The sequence below is a fragment of the Antedon mediterranea genome, chromosome 7 (genome assembly GCF_964355755.1).
Source record: "Antedon mediterranea chromosome 7, ecAntMedi1.1, whole genome shotgun sequence".
Classification (NCBI taxonomy): domain Eukaryota; kingdom Metazoa; phylum Echinodermata; class Crinoidea; order Comatulida; family Antedonidae; genus Antedon; species Antedon mediterranea.
Window position 1 is genome coordinate 15446737 of NC_092676.1, and position 19113 is coordinate 15465849.

The window sequence follows — 19113 nt, forward strand, 5'->3', positions numbered from 1 at the left end:
GTTTATTCGTACTGTTTTATTATTTTGCTATGAGTTGCTGACTGGAAAAGGGGGGGGGTGGGTTACTATTTTCAGGTGCCTAATTTAAGATTAGTAATAGTAACCAACTACTCTAATAGTAACCCACCCTAAAAAACAATCAAAGAATAATAACCCAGGGTAACAATTAGAAGATTTACAGTAATATTAACAAACACAAGAAGTGAAATCATTGGAATAAATAATTGTGGTGATTTGATTCTTCACTGGCCTGTGTACAACACAGGGTTGAACGTTTATAGAGGGGTGGTAAAATGTTTCAATATTCATATAAATTCTCCCAAAAACAAATTGTACAGAAATTTGTTAGTATTTTAGAATATAAACTATATAATATATTTTTGTTCTAATAGTTTCATGATGAACAATAGATATTATGTTTGTTGCATCCATAATATAATTATTTGCATGGGCAAATAGTTAATGGTGATTATAGACTGTCAAAACACTAACCAAATATTAAGTGCCACCAGCGGATATTTTGAGATTCCAGTAATTCCATATTCAAGTATATTTATAACATACTCTATGTGCCGAAATGTCAACTGTGTGTAATTGTAGGTTTTCATGGTTGACCATATATGTACAAGTCTCTTTTATCGGCATGGTCAATAGTGCATCAATTTCATGGTTTTCAATAGAAAATATTAAATTGTATGCATGGTTGATGGAAGAGACTAACAGTGTCAACCATGTAGAAATTAAGGAATTTTCTTTTGCACAATTTTATACAGTTCATTAAATGCAAATTTTAAAATACTATTACATTTGAGCAATTTACTATCAATTGTGATTTTCGTTTGTTTTTTCATCAATTTTCCATTTTGCAATTACTTTTTGAAGTCGCTTTATGAAAAGATCAACATCATTCTGCGTCATTCCAATAGCAGCAGCTGCTGTGATGTATATGTATGGGTACTCATCACAATGTGAACCATAGTTCTTGAACCTAACACCTCCTATTTCCTTATTGCTACCTTCTGCCACAACTCTGTAACAAATTATATTAGAAATTTACAATTCAATATCAACCTCAGACCTCTATATAATTCTAAAACCACATTCGCATAGGATTTTTGGTCACAACAGTTCAGTTCAGTCAAATCTGATCGTTTACATTTGATCACTACTGTAGGTGTATTTTTTCCAAATGCTATTTAGTGTGCTTATTTTAGATTTGACTTTCCAGCTTAGTTTTAAGCTAGGTTAGTTTAATTCTTTCTGTTTAAATTGATTCGCCTCTTAGTTTGACCCAAGTCCAATGTGAATGAGGCTTTCAGGTCAGTTCAAAAGAGAAAAATATCAAACCAAATGTTATACCAGTTTATGTGTGATCCTTCACATCATATTTTGTATTGTAATTTATATTATCAATGATATTGTTTTAAATTCTAAATATTACCTTGTTCCAGACACACTTCTTTTGAACAACATAGAGCCAAAATGTGTGATTGATTTATCCGATTTTGTTTCCAAGTTACTAAGTGACATTGCCATGGATATAGGATTATGTGGAGTTTTTAACAGTCGTTCACCATTTAATTCTGCAACCCTAGCCAATTCTGATGATAGGTAATTGTACAATTTTTTCCTTTCTGTTAGTAGTTGTTTATAACCTTTGACTCCTAGTGACAGCAGCGTTATGAAAAGGTCAATAGTTGGTGAAGCAGATGCTCGTCCAGGATAGGTCTGTGCAACTTTATTAATAAATCCTTCATCAAATCCTGCAATAATGGCACCTCCTACCGGTACCAAAAAATTCTTGTCTGAACTTTGTACATAAGCGTCAACTCTACCAACACGTGCTGCTTGCTCAATTAAATGTGCACATTTTGATAGCTGAACACCATATGCATTGTTAATAATATGAGCAACACCTTTCTTTTTGCAAATACTAGCTATTTCTTCAAGCTTATCGGGCACCCTTGGTGCAAAACAAGTTGTCGTTGAATAAACACATGCAATATTATCAGCTCCCAGTTCTTCAATCTTCTTTTCAATTTCAGGTAGATTAGTAGTAAGTTCGTCGCCCTCTAAGATATTTTCAATAACAACAGGTTGATAACCTGCTGTTATAATTGCTTTGAAGCATGACTTCTGATCTATTCGTGGCCATATGACATATTTCCCAAGGGGGCGCTGTTGTCGCAATGCTAACATGCATAGCACTAACGCCATTCCGGTTGCTGTCGGTACAATAAAACAAGCTGCTGTACTTCTAATACCTGTAAAAGGAAATGTGTGTTTAAGAATAATAAATTAAATCTAAATGATTTATTGCCACTTAACATCAACCTTAAATTTCAATATTACTCAAGAACAGATTCATCAATACTTATCAAGCTTGTAATTTGAGATGTACATTTTTAATTGATTATTGCTGAACTTTCAAGTACATCCCCCAACCCCCAATTGCCATTTTCATGTGAAATAATTAAGGCATGACGCATAAGTTGACAATAGATTTATTGTATTATGGTACCATCAAAATATGACTCAAGAAGACTGTTCAAGCATGGTGAATTTCTGTGAATCTTAATTCAAATATTATGAGTCAAACAATGTATTCTAGTCAATTGCAACCTAAAGAACACAAATTGAGTGAGAACAGAAATGATGACAATAGTGGATAGTGGCATGTTCTATTCAACATTGAATTAATTGTCCTATAAAACTAATAAACTAAATGGCATGGAATTAGAGATTCATGTTTTGATCTTTACTCATTCATCATCCAACATGGTCACCATTTCTGTTTTTATAAAAACAATGTACAACCACATTATTCAATTCATTTAATTTCAAATAAATGAATAGTGCAGTGGTATACAGTCCATGTACCTGTGATTCTTAGTACATCTAACATCATAGCATTTGTTAACTTCATTAATATGCTTGAACCGGCTGCTTTAGGCTGTACTGCTGTAATGTCACCAGATCTTCCAATTCCATGACCTAGCCTACAAAGTAATAAATTGAAATGTCACAGCATGCTGCACATTGTGTTGGACATTCAGATGTTTATGCCGAGATCGGGAGTTTGAGTCCAACACCTTGCTTATGTCCTTACAGGACACATTTACCTCTCTCCATTCAGGTGTTCACATAGGTACCTGGTATTATAAGGTCAAACTCGGCTGAAAACTGTGCTGATTACTCTGCAACACTATGTTTCCATATGTAATTGATCCAAATGACTGCCCTGGGTAATGTGAACTATTAATTATTACATTAATTTTAATGGCATTTCAGAAAAAAAACCAGTATAAATTAATTAATTATCTTATGAAGCATTCTTTAACCTGTAATTATTCTCAATTAATCTTTATAAATTGAAATTCCTAACCTGTTTACAATTTTGTGAATTATTAATATGCTTATCAATTTCATGGACTATTAATTATTGTTATCATGACACCAAATTAAAATTTACAATATGTTAATTTTTTAAGTTGCCCCAAATCAATTTTCTTCAGATTATTTATTATAGCAAAAAAATTAAATTTATAATTAATATATTAACTAAATAGATTAAATGAAAACACGTCAGCTAAGTAAAAGAGGCTCAGCAAGACTTCCCTCTCCATCCCGCCTGACATTCGCATTAAATGCAAAATATGATTGTTTTGCTGATTCCTATAGCGTGCTATGGGAGTGTCGAGTACCATTTTCAGGCATCTAGGGGTTCCAGTTAACTGAATTCGCTTCGTCATAGAAGGCTGAAAAACTTCGTGCCTATTGCCAAAATAAAGGTATCACAACGCTAAAATATCTTCTTTTTTTCAATGACTCAATCCAAACTTGTAGACCTTAAAAACTGTTTTGAGCTGCGGCCCATAATTTGTGGAACATTGCTTTTAGGAGTACTGTAGAACTACAGGTATTCTTTTCAATTAAAGGCAAACTACCTGAAATGTCTTTTAGCAACAAGTGAGGATGCTACCCTTGCTTCTCGTTCACCAACACCACAGTTGCTTTGGAAGTTGTTGCTGTCCATTACGGCTAATTCACTAAGCATCAACTCAATTGTAGTGTCCTCCCAACCTTCCTCTGGCCATTTTTGCTTCTCAAGTAACACACGAATCTTGTTTTCATGACTCTGAAATCAAATTTTATTTTTAAATCACTAATTAAAATAAGTTTTAATTCTTGCATTGTATTTTAATAATATACAAAAGAACATTATACAATATTATTGCTGAACAGTTCTAAAACACAATAACAATTCTTAAGTTGTTTTACCTGTTTGGCTTCTCTACCTTGCTGGATATAAGTTGATGAAACAATCTGTTCACACAGCTGGTAACTCTCAGAATTCATCGTTCCTACCAAAATTATATTATTATTATATTATAGTCCAATGTACGGGCACCATCTTATAGTTATTTTAAGGTTCAGGAATCAAAGAGATAGTACAGTAATATAACTTCATTCCAAAATACAATTAGTACTCAACATTTTTAACTGAATTTTTTTGTTTTCTAAAATTGATTGCTATTTTTTTTTAATGTATATTTCAATTACTCTTTGTCTTTATTTTATTATGTTTGTTATATTTTCAATTACTGTACCACTTTGGAAATCAGTGCACTAGTACTGAAGTACTGAAAATGCCTGCAGAATAAAGAAAGAATAAATAAACATCTATAAATTGATTTATAGTTCTAAGAGGTACATTATACATAGTAATCATTTAAATAGGAAACATAACCTCCTAACCTTGTGTTTGGTGTTTGGAAAATAGTAAAAGGGTACGCCATCTTATGTTTGCATGAGGTAGAAACATGAGCAAGAATACAGTATTGTACTTTCTGCCTGTTGCAGATTCATTTGAAATTCAGCACTACCGCGCGCTATTACTATAACATACTGTATGCTTTCTGTCTCGATATTCCTAATGACCTGAGTGATCTAATTGTGACGTAAGAAAATGGCCGAGAATTACCGAAAGCGGTGTTCAGCAGTTGAAATTGGCCTAAAAACACATTTTTCGTAAGCAAATTACAGAAAAAATGACAATGTTGTGGATAACTATCAGTGGCTGGATCTCAATGGAGATACAAGAAAAAGCAAAAAGCTTTAAATCAAAACGATAAACTAAAACATCCCTTTTGGGCAACATGTGTTGTCTCATTCTCATACAGAGAGTGTTTTTTGTTCCTCGACGTACTGTTTATCACAAATATTACAATATGAGATAAATTATGTTTTTGGTTAGACAATTAATGGATTGTCTTAACCGAAAAATGTGGCTAGTTTGAACAAGTTTTGCAAAATTTTCCGCAAATTTTGGCTGTCATAAGAAATAATTTCACTCTTAAATTTGGATCTGACTAATATATCACGAAGGTTGCGAGGTCTACGAAATGCAATAATAGGTGGTTCTGCAAAAAACAGTCCTGAGACGTTGTGATGTACCTGTTTCTTCCGCAATTTAAAATAATAATTATCGAAAAAATGATTTACCTGAAAAAAACGTATTTAAAGCAAAAAATAGTCAAATTGACGGAAATCAATAGGTGTTTAGTTTAATTTAATTTACCTTTTATAAGTGACTTTTTTTAAAGTAATTAACTTTATTGAAACTGAAAAATGACATATTCAGTCATTTTTTTTATTAACCTTTATTTTTCATGTTTTTGGGGGACAAATAAATCTTGAAGTTATTAATAAATAATTATTATATTACTTGAATTATTTATCAATGTAGGCCTAGGATAGCCTGCTGAGCAGAAATAATCGACTATTAACCGTTTATTTTTTAATCGATCATTTTGGGGCAGCAGAAACGGCGCAAAATAAAATAACCGATTAAAAATAACTGAATAAAAACACTCAATACATTGCGTGTTTTAATAAATTATTTCTTGTTTTAACCAATTATTGCGGAGCAGTTTTGAGCTGCAACACAAATAGCGATTATTGACCACACTTTGACCTCTAAAGTATGGCAACCCTCGTTCACAAAGCATGGTGTTTATTTGCGAGATCGACGACGATCAGCGATGTGGACCGAATAACAATCAAATGTTAAAAAACACTTGAATTTTTATTATTTTGTGGGGGAGAATTATACCGAGAGACTCCAAGATTCTGCGTTACAAGTACACCGTCACATCCCACCAGTCCAGGCTAACGATGTTTTGCATGTCCTTTTTTAGGCATGTTGTTTCGGTAGAAATATATAGCTTAGCTAGGCCCTAGAGTAGAACCAACGCCGAACGGCGAAACAAACTTTTCTCGCCGAAGTGCCCTTATTAATATAACATCATTATTCTGTATGTAGTACGGTATAGGCCTAGTCTACTAGATGTTTATTTTACAAATAATATAGCTTTACGAGTTCAATTTTTAATCCTACATGTGAGAGTTTTAGGCAGCGATAGGATGTAAACAAACCAACTCTCAACGGCCTTCCATAACTTGAACTGCGCTGTGGGTATAGATGACGTGATTTTTAAAAAGCGATTACCAGATAACCGATTAGGCCTACTGTAACGGTGTAATTTTAGTGTATCCGTTACTATACCATATAGTCTCAGTGGCAGGATTTCACACAGTCACAAAATGTACCAACAGCAGATATGGTTTATGGTCAGATACAGCTTTATTTAAATATGCAATGTAATACAGTCTGTTCTGGCTATATTACATACCTTTTCTTCTCTCTATTATAAATGTTTTATTCTACCAAGCTCTTTTCCTTCTCTTCTCTCCTCTTACCAGTACATCCATATTTTAAGGAACGGTCCTAATTAATATGCATGTACTGGGAGGGGACTATTTAGTAAAGGGAACATTCCATGATGATGAGGAAACAGTAATTGATTAAGGATGTGGGTTATAGGAGAGCGAATAAAGAGTACCTAGGGATAGGAAGAAACCACTAGGAATGTTAATAGATGGAGTAGGGAGAAATAGTGAAAAAGGGTTGTTGACCTGATGGTCAGAGTGTTACATTATTCCCTCTCTACCAAAGAAGTGTCCCACTTCGTATATTTAAAATAAAAGATAATTGTAATATAAAAGAAATTAAGTAATTAAGTAAATGCTGAAATTAAAACTGTATGCTAATTAAATTTAAGAAACAAAATCAAGTAATACCAAGTAAAGGGAATGAACTATCATTCCAAAATCAAAATATAATGATGATAATACATTACTACTGCTACTAGTAATTAAAAATAAACAAGTAATGAAAATTATATTACGTAAGTATACGGAATATAACAAAATATAAAATATTATAAGTTTTAAAACATGCAATTAATTAAAATAAGTTTATGCAAAAGTGAACCATCATTGAGAATAGAAAGTATAGATTGAAAAACACAAGTGAAGGAGAGTAAAAAGAATGGTGATATAGTATACAATCGTAACATGTTTTCAAATATTTGTATAACGTTGTCGGCAATTACGGCGGAGTTAGTACACAATGTAATAATTAAGCAAACAAATTTTAACAAGAGGAAAAAATTACCAAATATAGAACAAAACATACATGTAATTAATAAAATCCAAAACGTTTATTTCCATTCGTCGCCGGTTGTTTAAAACCCATAATCGCGAAAGTTAAGATCAGGTACGATCTAATGTCGGAATAAACAGTTCTATGGATAATAAATCTAACGTGACAAGAACAATGACAAATTTTGACTATCGATGTGGCTATTCGAATTTGCCTGGTCGCAGGTCATTTAATCCCTAGATAAATATATATCATGTTCAGGAACGACACTAAATGGAACTTAATCGAGTGCCAATAGTCGGCATGATGATCAGAACACAATGAAGTGTATAATCTAATCAAGACACCATAACATAAATCACAAAGTAAAATACAAAATAATATTAAACTCAAGAAAAAGTGATTGCCTAACACATACAGTAGTCGGAGTAAATAAAAAAAAGAATAGAATTAATGATCGGCATTGAACAAGTAAACCTCTCACATTTACTCTGTTCTCGGCAGTGAGTAAATCTGGTAAACAAGGTTATACTATATAAACAACTAAATGTACTATATTATGATATTTACAATGAGATTTTAAAAAAAAATCCATTTAACGAAAAAAAATATTTGAAAACAAACTTCTTCACAAACTTAAATTTTAAGCCTATTAAGGAAATTGCAAATTAAAGTAAAAACTTTAAAAACAACAGAATGACAAGTCGATCATGTTGAATTAAATGTCATATCTAGCAGGAGGGTTAATTTTTCGGCCATACCTTGTTCTGACGGATTGTTCGACAAAGGGTTTCAGTCTGTCGTGATGTATGCGTCGGGATAGGGGTTTAAGGGTGTTGGAATTTTGGAGTAGATACGTTCTGCCTCCCTTATCTACTTTAGTTATGAGGTAGGGTCCAATCTAATTCGGTGTTAACTTCTTTCTAGAATTTGCTGGGTCATCTAGCCAAACTTTGTCGCCAACATTGTAAGGGGTAAAACGTGCGGCTAAATCATATGTAAATTTCTGCCTTTCCTTTTGTCGTAAAGTATTGTCTAGGGCCATTTGGTGTGCATCTTGTATTCGCCTAGCGAGATCGTCAACATATACCGACAGCGAGTGATGAGCTATAGGGGTTTCACCAACTGAGGGGATATGTTGGGGTAAGCGGACATTTCGTCCATGGACTAGAAAGAAAGGGTTAGTGTGTGGAAATTGGGGTATTAACAGCCGTATTTCCCGAACGTAAAAACATGTTACAATATTATTATATCTATACCTATATTATATCACCCGAAGAAAGAGGAGGTTATAGAAAAGAACTAGAAATGATGGATCACTTACCACTTCATTAATAGTGTTCAAATCAAGTTGAATATACTATGGGCTATCCAAAATAATGTTTAAAAATAAATCAGCCAAGCCATCCACAAACAAAATGTTTATAAAAAGTTCCATCTGCGACTCAAAAGTATTAAACAAATTTTATACGTATCAAAGTTCGTATAAAGCGTTCAAAATAAAAAATGTCAAAAGAAAGTTAAACAAAAGGTCGCAAAAACAGTTAATGATCAATAGTAAAAAATCATCTTCTTTTCGGTCTTCGTTCTTCGTCTCTTTGCCTCGGTGTTTTTTTTCTTCTGTCTTCCGTTTTCTATTTCTGGGGTTGGTCCTGCAATTGTTTCATCCAATAATCTTCTTTTCTTCTTCTTTTGCTCTTCTTTGTCTGTGTTCATTCATCCATCAGCATCTGCTGCTCCACAAACTCTGCAAATTCCAAATCTGATCCATCTTCTTGTTTTTTTTTTTTCTTCTTTTTTCTTTTTGTTTTATTGGCTTCTGTGGGTCCAAATTGGTGTGGGAACCAGTTGTAACGGTGTAATTTTAGTGTATCCGTTACTATACCATATAGTCTCAGTGGCAGGATTTCACACAGTCACAAAATGTACCAACAGCAGATATGGTTTATGGTCAGATACAGCTTTATTTAAATATGCAATGTAATACAGTCTGTTCTGGCTATATTACATACCTTTTCTTCTCTCTATTATAAATGTTTTATTCTACCAAGCTCTTTTCCTTCTCTTCTCTCCTCTTACCAGTACATCCATATTTTAAGGAACGGTCCTAATTAATATGCATGTACTGGGAGGGGACTATTTAGTAAAGGGAACATTCCATGATGATGAGGAAACAGTAATTGATTAAGGATGTGGGTTATAGGAGAGCGAATAAAGAGTACCTAGGGATAGGAAGAAACCACTAGGAATGTTAATAGATGGAGTAGGGAGAAATAGTGAAAAAGGGTTGTTGACCTGATGGTCAGAGTGTTACACTACCATCGGAGAACTTTTTCAGTTGCAACGCGATTATTTCTGTGGTTTTTGGTACTTAGAAAAAAATGATTATTTTATTTTTTTCAGCAGAAACAGACCCTAAAAAATAACTAAACACAATTTTAAATTTTCTGTGCAATTTGAATTGAGTATTTTGAAATCAAATTGCCTAAACGATTCCTTGCAAAATTTTAAATAAAAATTAAAACACACCCACTTTTGTGCGATTCAAGAAAAAAGTGGAGCCTTTCACTTTTCTGCAAGATTATCAGGTTAGATTCTTCAAAAAAAAAAGAGACGATTAATAAAAGCAGTAACATACAAAAATCGTAACCTAGGCCCGGGCCTACTTACTATAGTAGGCGGCTAACTCTAACAATAACATACAAACAACATTGTTTTCTCGTTGCTGCGATCCAAACAAACTGTATAGTATATTTTACGACATTATATTAGGAATAAAACGCAGCGGCGGTGATGACAGACGAAAGAAAAAGGAAGTTTAAGCCTCGGCCACTTTTGGGTCGAAACGTCCCGGACTTAGTCAATTATGCCATAAAGGGCGAAATGCCGGTGTGAGAGTGTGCTAGTATAAATAGTGGTAGCCTTGATAGCTAGGGCCTATTTGTTCGGTTTATCTGTATAAGAAACAACGAGCGGTAAAGGCAAACATAAATACAAATAAAAATAGTAAAAAGTAATTAAATAAGTCTTACGTTATTCTAGGGGCCTACTGCTTGTTTTGTTGTTGTGGAATTGGAAAACAAACACGTGCTCTTTCTGACATCATCCCATGCACTCAATTTAGTTTAAATGGGATTTTCCAAGGAAAGGGGGGTTTCCACTTTTGGGATGGAATGTTGTAAAATTCTTATTTTATTATATCTTCAATCAAATAAAATATCTGGTGAATAATAATTGAATCAATTATATTATTACGTTAATAATACAGTATTTATAACAAAAAAATGCAATATAAGTGTATTGTATTTTAAATAAATCCGAAAAAAATGGTTAGCCCACCTTTTTAAAATGTCGATCAGTCCATCCCACACACCACCTTCTTGTGGTGGTGGTGTGTTGATGCCGCGGCTCCGTTGTATTCATACTAACTACTTTGCCTTTGTCGAGCTTCCTAAGATTTTCCTGTAAGAAGAGCTTTTCATTCTATTTATTTGATTGTTATATAAATGTGCCGAATGTAGGAGGTTTTTATTGATTTATTAGCAATAGCAGACAATTTTGAATTTGGTTTATTTATTATCTCTCTCTTTTGACATAAAACTCACTACACACGAGGCTTTTTTGGCCTAGCCTACTAGCTAGGCCTAGCTTAGCTAGGCCTAGTAATGTACTACTCTAGTAGGCCTAGCTAGCCCCAGACTAAATTAGCTACCTATGGTAGCCCCAATTCCAGCATGCAACCAAGCAACCAACGGCGCTAATGCAGTTTCGTCCCTATAGTATAGTTATAGAGTATAAAGTTACAGAACCTCTGTAGGCTAGCCTAGGTCTACTAGGCTATAGGTTATAATAATAAGGCCTAATACTACTAGCCTAGGCCTAGTAGTAGTAGTACTAAGCATGGAGTAAAGAATAATATAATAATATTCTTTACTCCATGTACTAAGCCTATTAAGACAGATTTGATTGCGGTCACTTTTTTATGGGGCGCAATATACATTTTCGGCATTATTTTTTCAAATAATATAGATTTAAAATTTATATTAATTATTATAATAATAGGAGCTAGATAGATTATTTTACCGTGCGTCTGGATACATTTTATTTGGTTACGTCATTGGAATATTTATTAAGCCTATTATTATAAATAAATTGTTTTATTTTTAAATTTTACAGGTGTGTCGGAGAAGAATATGCATGCAAATTTGTAAACATTGTTTACTGATTTAATATAAATATTAATTTTGTTAACATAGTTTAATGTTATTGTTATTCACAATGGTCTTCCCTTCCTTTGGACCTTATGTTTATGTTATAATTAATATAGTAGGGTAATGATTTATGGTTTATACTGGTTTTACACCTTACAACAAGGACTATAAATAGTTAATTTACACAACAGTAATAATGGGAATCCTGTTTGTATATCATCAGTAGATAAAAAGGTGTTTCTTATTTTTAGTTTGAAAAAAAAACAATGACGGTTGAAAAGAATGAAGCTGAAATAAATTTCGTCACTGAGAATGGTGAAGACATTACTCCAAAAAAAGATGGAGGTGTCCTTAAAAAGATCATTAAAGAAGGTGACACAACAGAAAGTGATCAGCCACGGCTAGGTGACGAAGTATCTGTACATTATGTTGGAACATTGTTGAGTGGAGAACAATTTGATTCCAGTCGAGATAGAGGCTCACTCTTTCAATTCAAATTGGGCAAAGGTGAGAGAGAATTATTCACAGTTCCCAGTCTGTTTTTGGAATGGGTGAAAGGGTTCTATAGAACTTAAGAGTCTCTACTTGAGTACCAGGCCTTGTCTTTTAACCCATTGACCCCTAAGTTTATTTTGCTCCCCTGGGACCCAAAAAGCATATGTCATATAATTAACCCTAACTTTTTTTCTAAACACAGACATTAAAAAAATTAAAAAACAAAAATAATGCAAAGGACATTTTATTTTCCAATATGTTATCAAATTTGTGTTACAACTTATTTTGGCGGAGTATGGATTATGCAAATTTTAGAAATATTTTAGGAAAATTATTAAAAATTTGTAATTTATCTTTGACTACCAAATGCACAAAAATTAATACAAATTTCATAATAAAACTCATCTCTTCATCAGAACCTATTTCTTCTCTTCAAAATAAGACCAAACTTGACCATTATGAATGACCGGTTTCGAAATTATGAAGAAATTAGTAGACTGACTCATCTGACGATGACCATATGGGGCCTAGGCCTATCGGGAGCCGCCCCGAGAGCGTCGTCGCCGCTGTTTGTTCACCGGGAATGTTAAAAAAACATCCCGAAAGCGACTTGGAATTCGCGATTCTCACGCGCACCGGCATCCCTCGGGAGCTTAGTCCGCTGTTTTAGACGTGTAGCTTGCAGAAAATTTGACGAAAATGTGTCGAAAACTTATGAAATTAAAACAAGTTTGGTATCAAAATGTTTGTCAAAAGTTATGCTTCAATAAACTAACCTTTGCGCAGAGTTTGAACAAATATGTCATGCCCATAATGCATCTGACAAGTGACATGTCAGGGTTCATATTACAATCAAAGGTAAACAATATGGCGCGGCCCTCGTGAGGACATCTTCACGACTTTTCTCCGGTAGAAAAATCACATTTTTACATGGAAATATGACGATTTAGACACTGTAACTGATACATAATCTTTATTTATTATACATTTATTGTATACAAGCTTCAAAATAGTGATTATTAGAAATAAAGATGGATTTTAGACGATTTTACGTTGTATGTTTAGGCCTAGATTCATTCAACGCGCCTGTCGCGTTTCGAACAGCGTGCTTCGAAAAACGGTTATATTTTCGAATTTTATTTTCAAACTAACTTCAACAATTGTTTTTATATATTTAGAAGCACATTTTTTTAAAAAAAGTTGTGAGTATTTTGTATAATTTGTTGTTACGATTCATGCACAGCAAACTGCGCATGTAAATTCGAAATACTTTTTTTTTGTTGATAATTTGTTTACAATGACCTTGACTTTTAACCTCTTGAGCGCTTTAAGCGCTTATCGTGGTGAATCGGTTAAGGCGAGCGACTGCGATCACTTACCTAACACACTCCTACTGCCCCTGAAGAGTGCGATTTACAACCAAAATACAAACAGCACACCTACAGCACCCTGAATGTATTGAGGAGTGCAATTTTTAGCACACCTATAATTTTCAAGGCCTGGAGTACAGTATACACTTTCATAAAGCATAGTGTATACAGGTATGCGCCTTGAGATACTCTTCCATAAAAGCGTATCTCAATTTAACTTAAGTATACACATTCATAAAGTGTACTGAATACTTTACCTGAGTATTACTCTTTCAAGGCGAATACTTAACTTGAGTATACATCCATAAAGCCTACTGTGTACTCTACTCAAATTCATAAAGCTTACACTCTTTCATAAAGCGTATACAACTTGAGTACACTTTCATGAAGTGTATATAATACTCGAGTTGAGTTAACCTTTTCTACTACTTACAGGATATATTTTATTTGTTTCATTTTTAGGGCAGGTAATTAAGGCATGGGATTTAGGAGTTGCAACAATGAGAAGAGGAGAAATAAGTGTGTTTACATGTAAACCAGAATATGCATATGGATCAAGAGGTATCATTAATTTTATAATAATTATTTCATGTGCGACGAATTTTTTTTAAATAAAAAAATCATCAATCTAAAGTATAGATACTAATATTTATGAATCAAGTAAAAAAAAATTGGGGAAACTATTTTGCGATCCACGCCAGGGCCTCAAAGTTGTAAGAAATTCAAAGATTTTATCTGTCGGCAAGATCAATCAGATGTACCTATTGTTCTCTATTTACGGATTTAAGGCAAACTTTACTACGAGGAACAAACTGTATAGGTAAACTGAAAGGTCCTGAATAATTTGGAATTACGTTTTAATATAAACACAAACTAAAAATAAATTTCTAGTCAATTTTAACGACTAGCGCATGATGAAATTAAGCAATTACTATCTGAGCTAAACATTATAGCTTAGCTTCATCAAGCCTGTTATGATTTTTCACAAGGTGAATTTATTCGCGCGAATTGAACATGTTTGCGCATGCGCAGTTCATTTTTTTTAACAAAGTTTTCCATTGGGCGTGCGCAGGGCTCGATTTATCTTTTTCATGTTGCTAGCCCACTGGGCTAGTTCACTGTAGATTTCACTAGCCCATACATTATTTTACTAGCCCACTCTTATTATCGCACCGTGATAGCTGCAGCAGGGCCGCCATATAAATGAATTCAGGCATTTTGTTCAATAGAGGGCGCACTAATCTAAACGTTTGAGAATTGCTACACATTTACATACATACTGTATTAAACTATTATTGCATGAAAAATTACACAAAATTGTATTTCTTTATTGTTCACATCCCGGTTCACATTATAAAAATTAACTTTGCGTCGCGACGCATAGTCTATTTCATGCTCACCATATTCAAAGAATCGATTTATTGAGGTCTTTTGTTGTTGGGCTTCAACCTAGCCAAGAAAACTAATTAGATTCTGTCTACCTTAGGCTAGGCCTAGCCTAGAGCCTATTATTATAGTAGGGTAGCTAGGATAGACCTGGCCTAGGGCCTAGGCCTAGATCGCATTGGAGCACCTGGCCTACTGTTACCAAAATGGTAGTATCTAGCTAGGCCTAGCTGCTGAGCAGCCATTACGATGCCAAACGATGGCTTTTGATTCTATCTAGGCCTCCTACGCATATTATAAAATATGGCCTCCATGGCCTACCTACAGGGATAGAGCCAGCCACCCGGCCCTACAAAATATCCCTAGCTTTGATCTGTGACAACCAGGCCTGACAAGACTAGTATTTTTAACATTGACAAAATTCTACTACATTTGGCCAATCACAGTTCGTTATTTATGGTCATATTTTTGTGACATGTTTGACCTGATAATTAAAGCCCCATTCCCTACGTTTTTTAGATCTAATTTAAGATCACAAACTATATTTAATGTAAAAATAATACTATGGTCCTATTGCGATAACTTTTTTCGTCTTTAAACGGTTAAAAATGTGAAAAATAAGTCGATTCTAATAATTATAGCGGCCCGCTATAAATCCCAAAATGCATTGCGCGCGGATTGATATTTTTGTTTTTCACCTGTAATTTGCCCACTTTTCGATCGATCGTGAGGCCAAAACAAATGGAAGACTCCTTTTCAGCGAAAATACCGGGTTTTCCCCAATTTGTATCAACGGAGTCTGGCAAAAATAGAAAGACAATTAATGCAGCAACTATACAACGTCAGGCTAGGTATATAGCTCGCGTACGATGTTCGTACGTTACCGATGTTTACCAGCTAGGCCTACAAAACTAAGCCTACAAAACTAAGCCTAGCTAGGCTAGGCCTAAGACCGTCCACGAGAGGTCGATCGCCGCGAGCTACTTAGGTAGTGCATTGTTTCTCACTTTTTATCATAATTTACCATAAAACGTACATTTAAGACAAGAAATGACATGGTTTAATGTTTTTAAAGTGATATACTGTATATGTATAATTTTCCAAAAAACGTCCAAAATTGCAGGGAAGGGGTCTTTAAGCTCCGCCTACTTCACAATAACCTGGGTGACAAAAACATAAATGGCCAATCATAATTCGGGAAATTTGCTTGATTATGAGAGGCTCCGCCTACATCATCACTTGTTATGGCCACAGCAGCGCGCGAGTGGTTTTTTTTGCTGATGTTTCCAAGACATATGTCTTTTATGCTGGAGTTATTTTTATGAGGTCATTTCGTCCCAATTTCGAGTTCCCACAACCTACTAGCCATCCGGGCTTAAAGGAAGATACTTTAGGTAGCCCGGAGCTGTTTTTACTAGCCATTGTACGCCGGGCTAGCACTAAATCGAGCCCTGGTGCGTATACGCGAAAATAATTTCGCCTAGTGGAAAACAGGCTTTACAACATAATGTTCTTATCTTCTCATATAGGGAGTTTTCGCACGGGCACGTAAATGTTAACCTTAACGCTATTTTCCAAGCTCCGCCCACTTTGTAAAGAACTTGATCTGTGCGTGTGCAAGCATTACGAAAAACTTTAGTTACGTGCGTTGAGAACCTTATTTCTGAAAAATAGCGTCAATGAAAAACGTTAACCGAAACATGATTAAACATGCCTAGGCTTAGTCTCTAAACCCAAGGTATTCCATGATTTGTTTTAATAAGAGTGGCGTATATTGTGTGCGCTACACTTCCCGTCGAAGCGTGAAATCAAAACGAGCAAGTACGTTAACGCAACTGTTCGCTGAACTCCGTTGTTATGCAAATGAGTAGAATGTTGACGTCATCCGTTAACGTTTACGTTCTCGTGCGAAATGTCCTAATAATTCGTAGCCTAAACAATACATTATTGTTTTACCATTGTTATTGTTATTTTAAAGAATTCTCACAGACACAGTTTTACCTTCGTTGCTACCTTAATCAATCGAGCAACTGCACGTGGAAACCAGCTTTCCCTGCCTATTGTGTCCAGTACGGTTTGCGACAAAAGTTGAATTTCTCTTTCTTTTTCCGTTTTTGAATCGTCTCCATTTTCTTCGATTTCGTCACCATCTTCATTACTATCGTAATCATCATCTTCGTCATCGTCATCATGAACGGCTGCATCTGTCCTTTTTTTAGCCAAGCGTGAGAAAAAACTTGCAATCTGCTGTGCTGTTAAAAATTCACTCTTGCTAAATAATGTGTCTGGCCGATCTCATCTCTCATGGATCAGCTTTCTGTCCTGTCTGAAGTGTTTTTCTAGGGAAGAGTACCTCTGATACGACCTAATGCAACCTTGTTCACGACAAAAGAACAGTTTGCTGGGGTGCCAGGACTTTCTTCACTTTCTATTTGGTTGTCGTAATGTATATCGGCTTGTTCTTCATGAGATTTCTTGGCTTGTATTCTTGCTTTTACTGTAATAAATGATACTTGATTTTGATCAGACGTTATATCCTTGTTATTAATTAAATTGGGTAGTTTCGAGGGAACACAGAATTTACTCAAAAGTAGATTTTGTCCTGCACCAATACCATATGCCATCCACACCTTCATGGACCTGCTTCCATACTCTATGTTGTTGATGTGACTCACGCCTTTCCATTTCCCTGCTGCACAAATAGTACCAGTAGGCAAAGCACAAACTATGACTTTCACTCCAGGAATGCCTCCAACAACTCAATTGCTGCCTTCATCATTCTGCTCTGGATTTTCAATATCTTTTCCTGAATTAAGATATTTATTCATGTGATTTTTTATACTGGCTGCCTTGCGGTCACATGCACCCTTCCCCCCTTGAAGGTCCGAAAAATCAATACTTCGGATTGTGATCTTAGTTTCTTTCGCTATCTTTGGTAACGAGAGTAATGTTAGGGCAGAGTGGTAGCATCCTGCATTATCTAGGGTGCAATAGATGGAAGCTGCCTCAACGCATCGTCAATGATTGCCACAACAGTAGTACTATCTTGACTGCAAGATTGAAATATATGCACAAACGTAAGCATCTGTACCTCTCTATCTTTATTCTTTTTCGTCAAGACTGTTATGTGCCACGGAAGTCCACGCTTTCCAAACCAGTCTCTTTAGCTTTCGCGGTATTTACGTGGTACAAACTTCATCGCCCAGTCTAAAACAATTAGGGCACAACCAGGATTCAAATCTCCTAAAATATCATGTTGTGCAGCGTCTTGGTTAATGGATCTTAAATATGACTGCTCGACTAAGAATTAGGTCTACCTCACTATCGATGCCCGTAAACCTAAACATGGATCTGTGTGCAGCGATTTCCTTCTGGCATGCTTGTAAAGGTAGAACTTCAGTGCTCTGTTTGCGGTCTTTTCTATCGATTCCACAAGCTCCACCAACAACCGATTTAAAAGAACATGAAATCTCCATGTTGTTTGAACTTAAAGCCATCAGACAATAATTATATATAAGAATTATTTTCAACACGTCTTTACATTGTAAGACATAAACTAAAATGGATAACAAATCAGTTCAGTTGTCAACGTCAATGAAGATATCATTGTCTATGGAATATACGCAGTAAAGTGTTTTGTCTACTGTGGTTAATGTTTTGAAACATTCTCGTTGAGTAAGTACGACCAGGTTCGACAAACGGGAAAACGATAACAAGTTAAAACAAATGTGTTTTTAAGTTTTATGCTATAAACTACGAGAGGATGGAATAATTTATAATAATATGGTTTGACAAAGCATAAGCGAGTGATTTTTAGTTAATTGCTTAATTTCGTATATTGGTTAGTAATTGAAATTTTACAAGAAACGTATTTTAGTTTGTGTTTAAATTGCAACTTAATTCAAAATTATTCCAGGAACTTTCAGTTTATCTTTCAAGTTTGTTTCTCGTAATAAAAGTTTGGCTCAAAGCGACTTAGATTCCTAAATAGAGAACAATAGGTAGATTTAATTGATCTTGCCAACAGATAACATTCTTTACAACTTCGTGGCTCTGGCGCGGAGCGCATAATGGTTTCCCCAATTTTGTTTTACTTGATTCATAAATATTAGTATCTATACTTCAAATTGATGATTTTTTTATT

General features: G+C 34.6%; 2 protein-coding genes across 6 annotated transcripts in view; one reads left to right on the plus strand and one right to left on the minus strand.

Moving 5' to 3' along the window:
* Positions 1 to 101: 101 nt before the first annotated feature.
* On the minus strand, positions 102 to 10668 carry LOC140055036 (O-phosphoseryl-tRNA(Sec) selenium transferase-like). 4 transcript variants are annotated; one of them, XM_072100195.1, is made up of 7 exons: positions 10540 to 10668; positions 10037 to 10080; positions 4282 to 4364; positions 3948 to 4138; positions 2881 to 2999; positions 1442 to 2264; positions 102 to 1030 (listed from the first exon to the last, which is right to left on the minus strand). In XM_072100195.1, exons 3-7 carry the CDS (start codon positions 4357 to 4359, stop codon positions 823 to 825), a joined length of 1419 nt encoding a protein of 472 aa, XP_071956296.1. In that variant the 5' UTR covers positions 4360 to 4364; positions 10037 to 10080; positions 10540 to 10668; the 3' UTR covers positions 102 to 822. The 4 variants fall into 4 exon arrangements, with proteins under 4 accessions (XP_071956296.1, XP_071956294.1, XP_071956295.1 ...); XM_072100193.1 differs by having other exon boundaries at positions 10041 to 10103; positions 10540 to 10636; XM_072100194.1 differs by having other exon boundaries at positions 10037 to 10103; positions 10540 to 10636.
* LOC140055035 (peptidyl-prolyl cis-trans isomerase FKBP4-like) overlaps positions 3225 to 19113 on the plus strand; it is a 27183-nt gene continuing 11294 nt past the window's right edge. Inside the window, exons 1-3 of one of the 2 annotated variants that reach the window (XM_072100192.1) lie at positions 3225 to 3245; positions 11970 to 12225; positions 14046 to 14144. In XM_072100192.1, the coding sequence (XP_071956293.1) occupies positions 11985 to 12225; positions 14046 to 14144 (340 nt within the window). In that variant the 5' untranslated portion in view covers positions 3225 to 3245; positions 11970 to 11984. Of the gene's footprint in view, positions 3246 to 10882; positions 10972 to 11969; positions 12226 to 14045; positions 14145 to 19113 lie in introns of those variants that run through there. The other variant, XM_072100191.1, reaches the window with a different exon arrangement.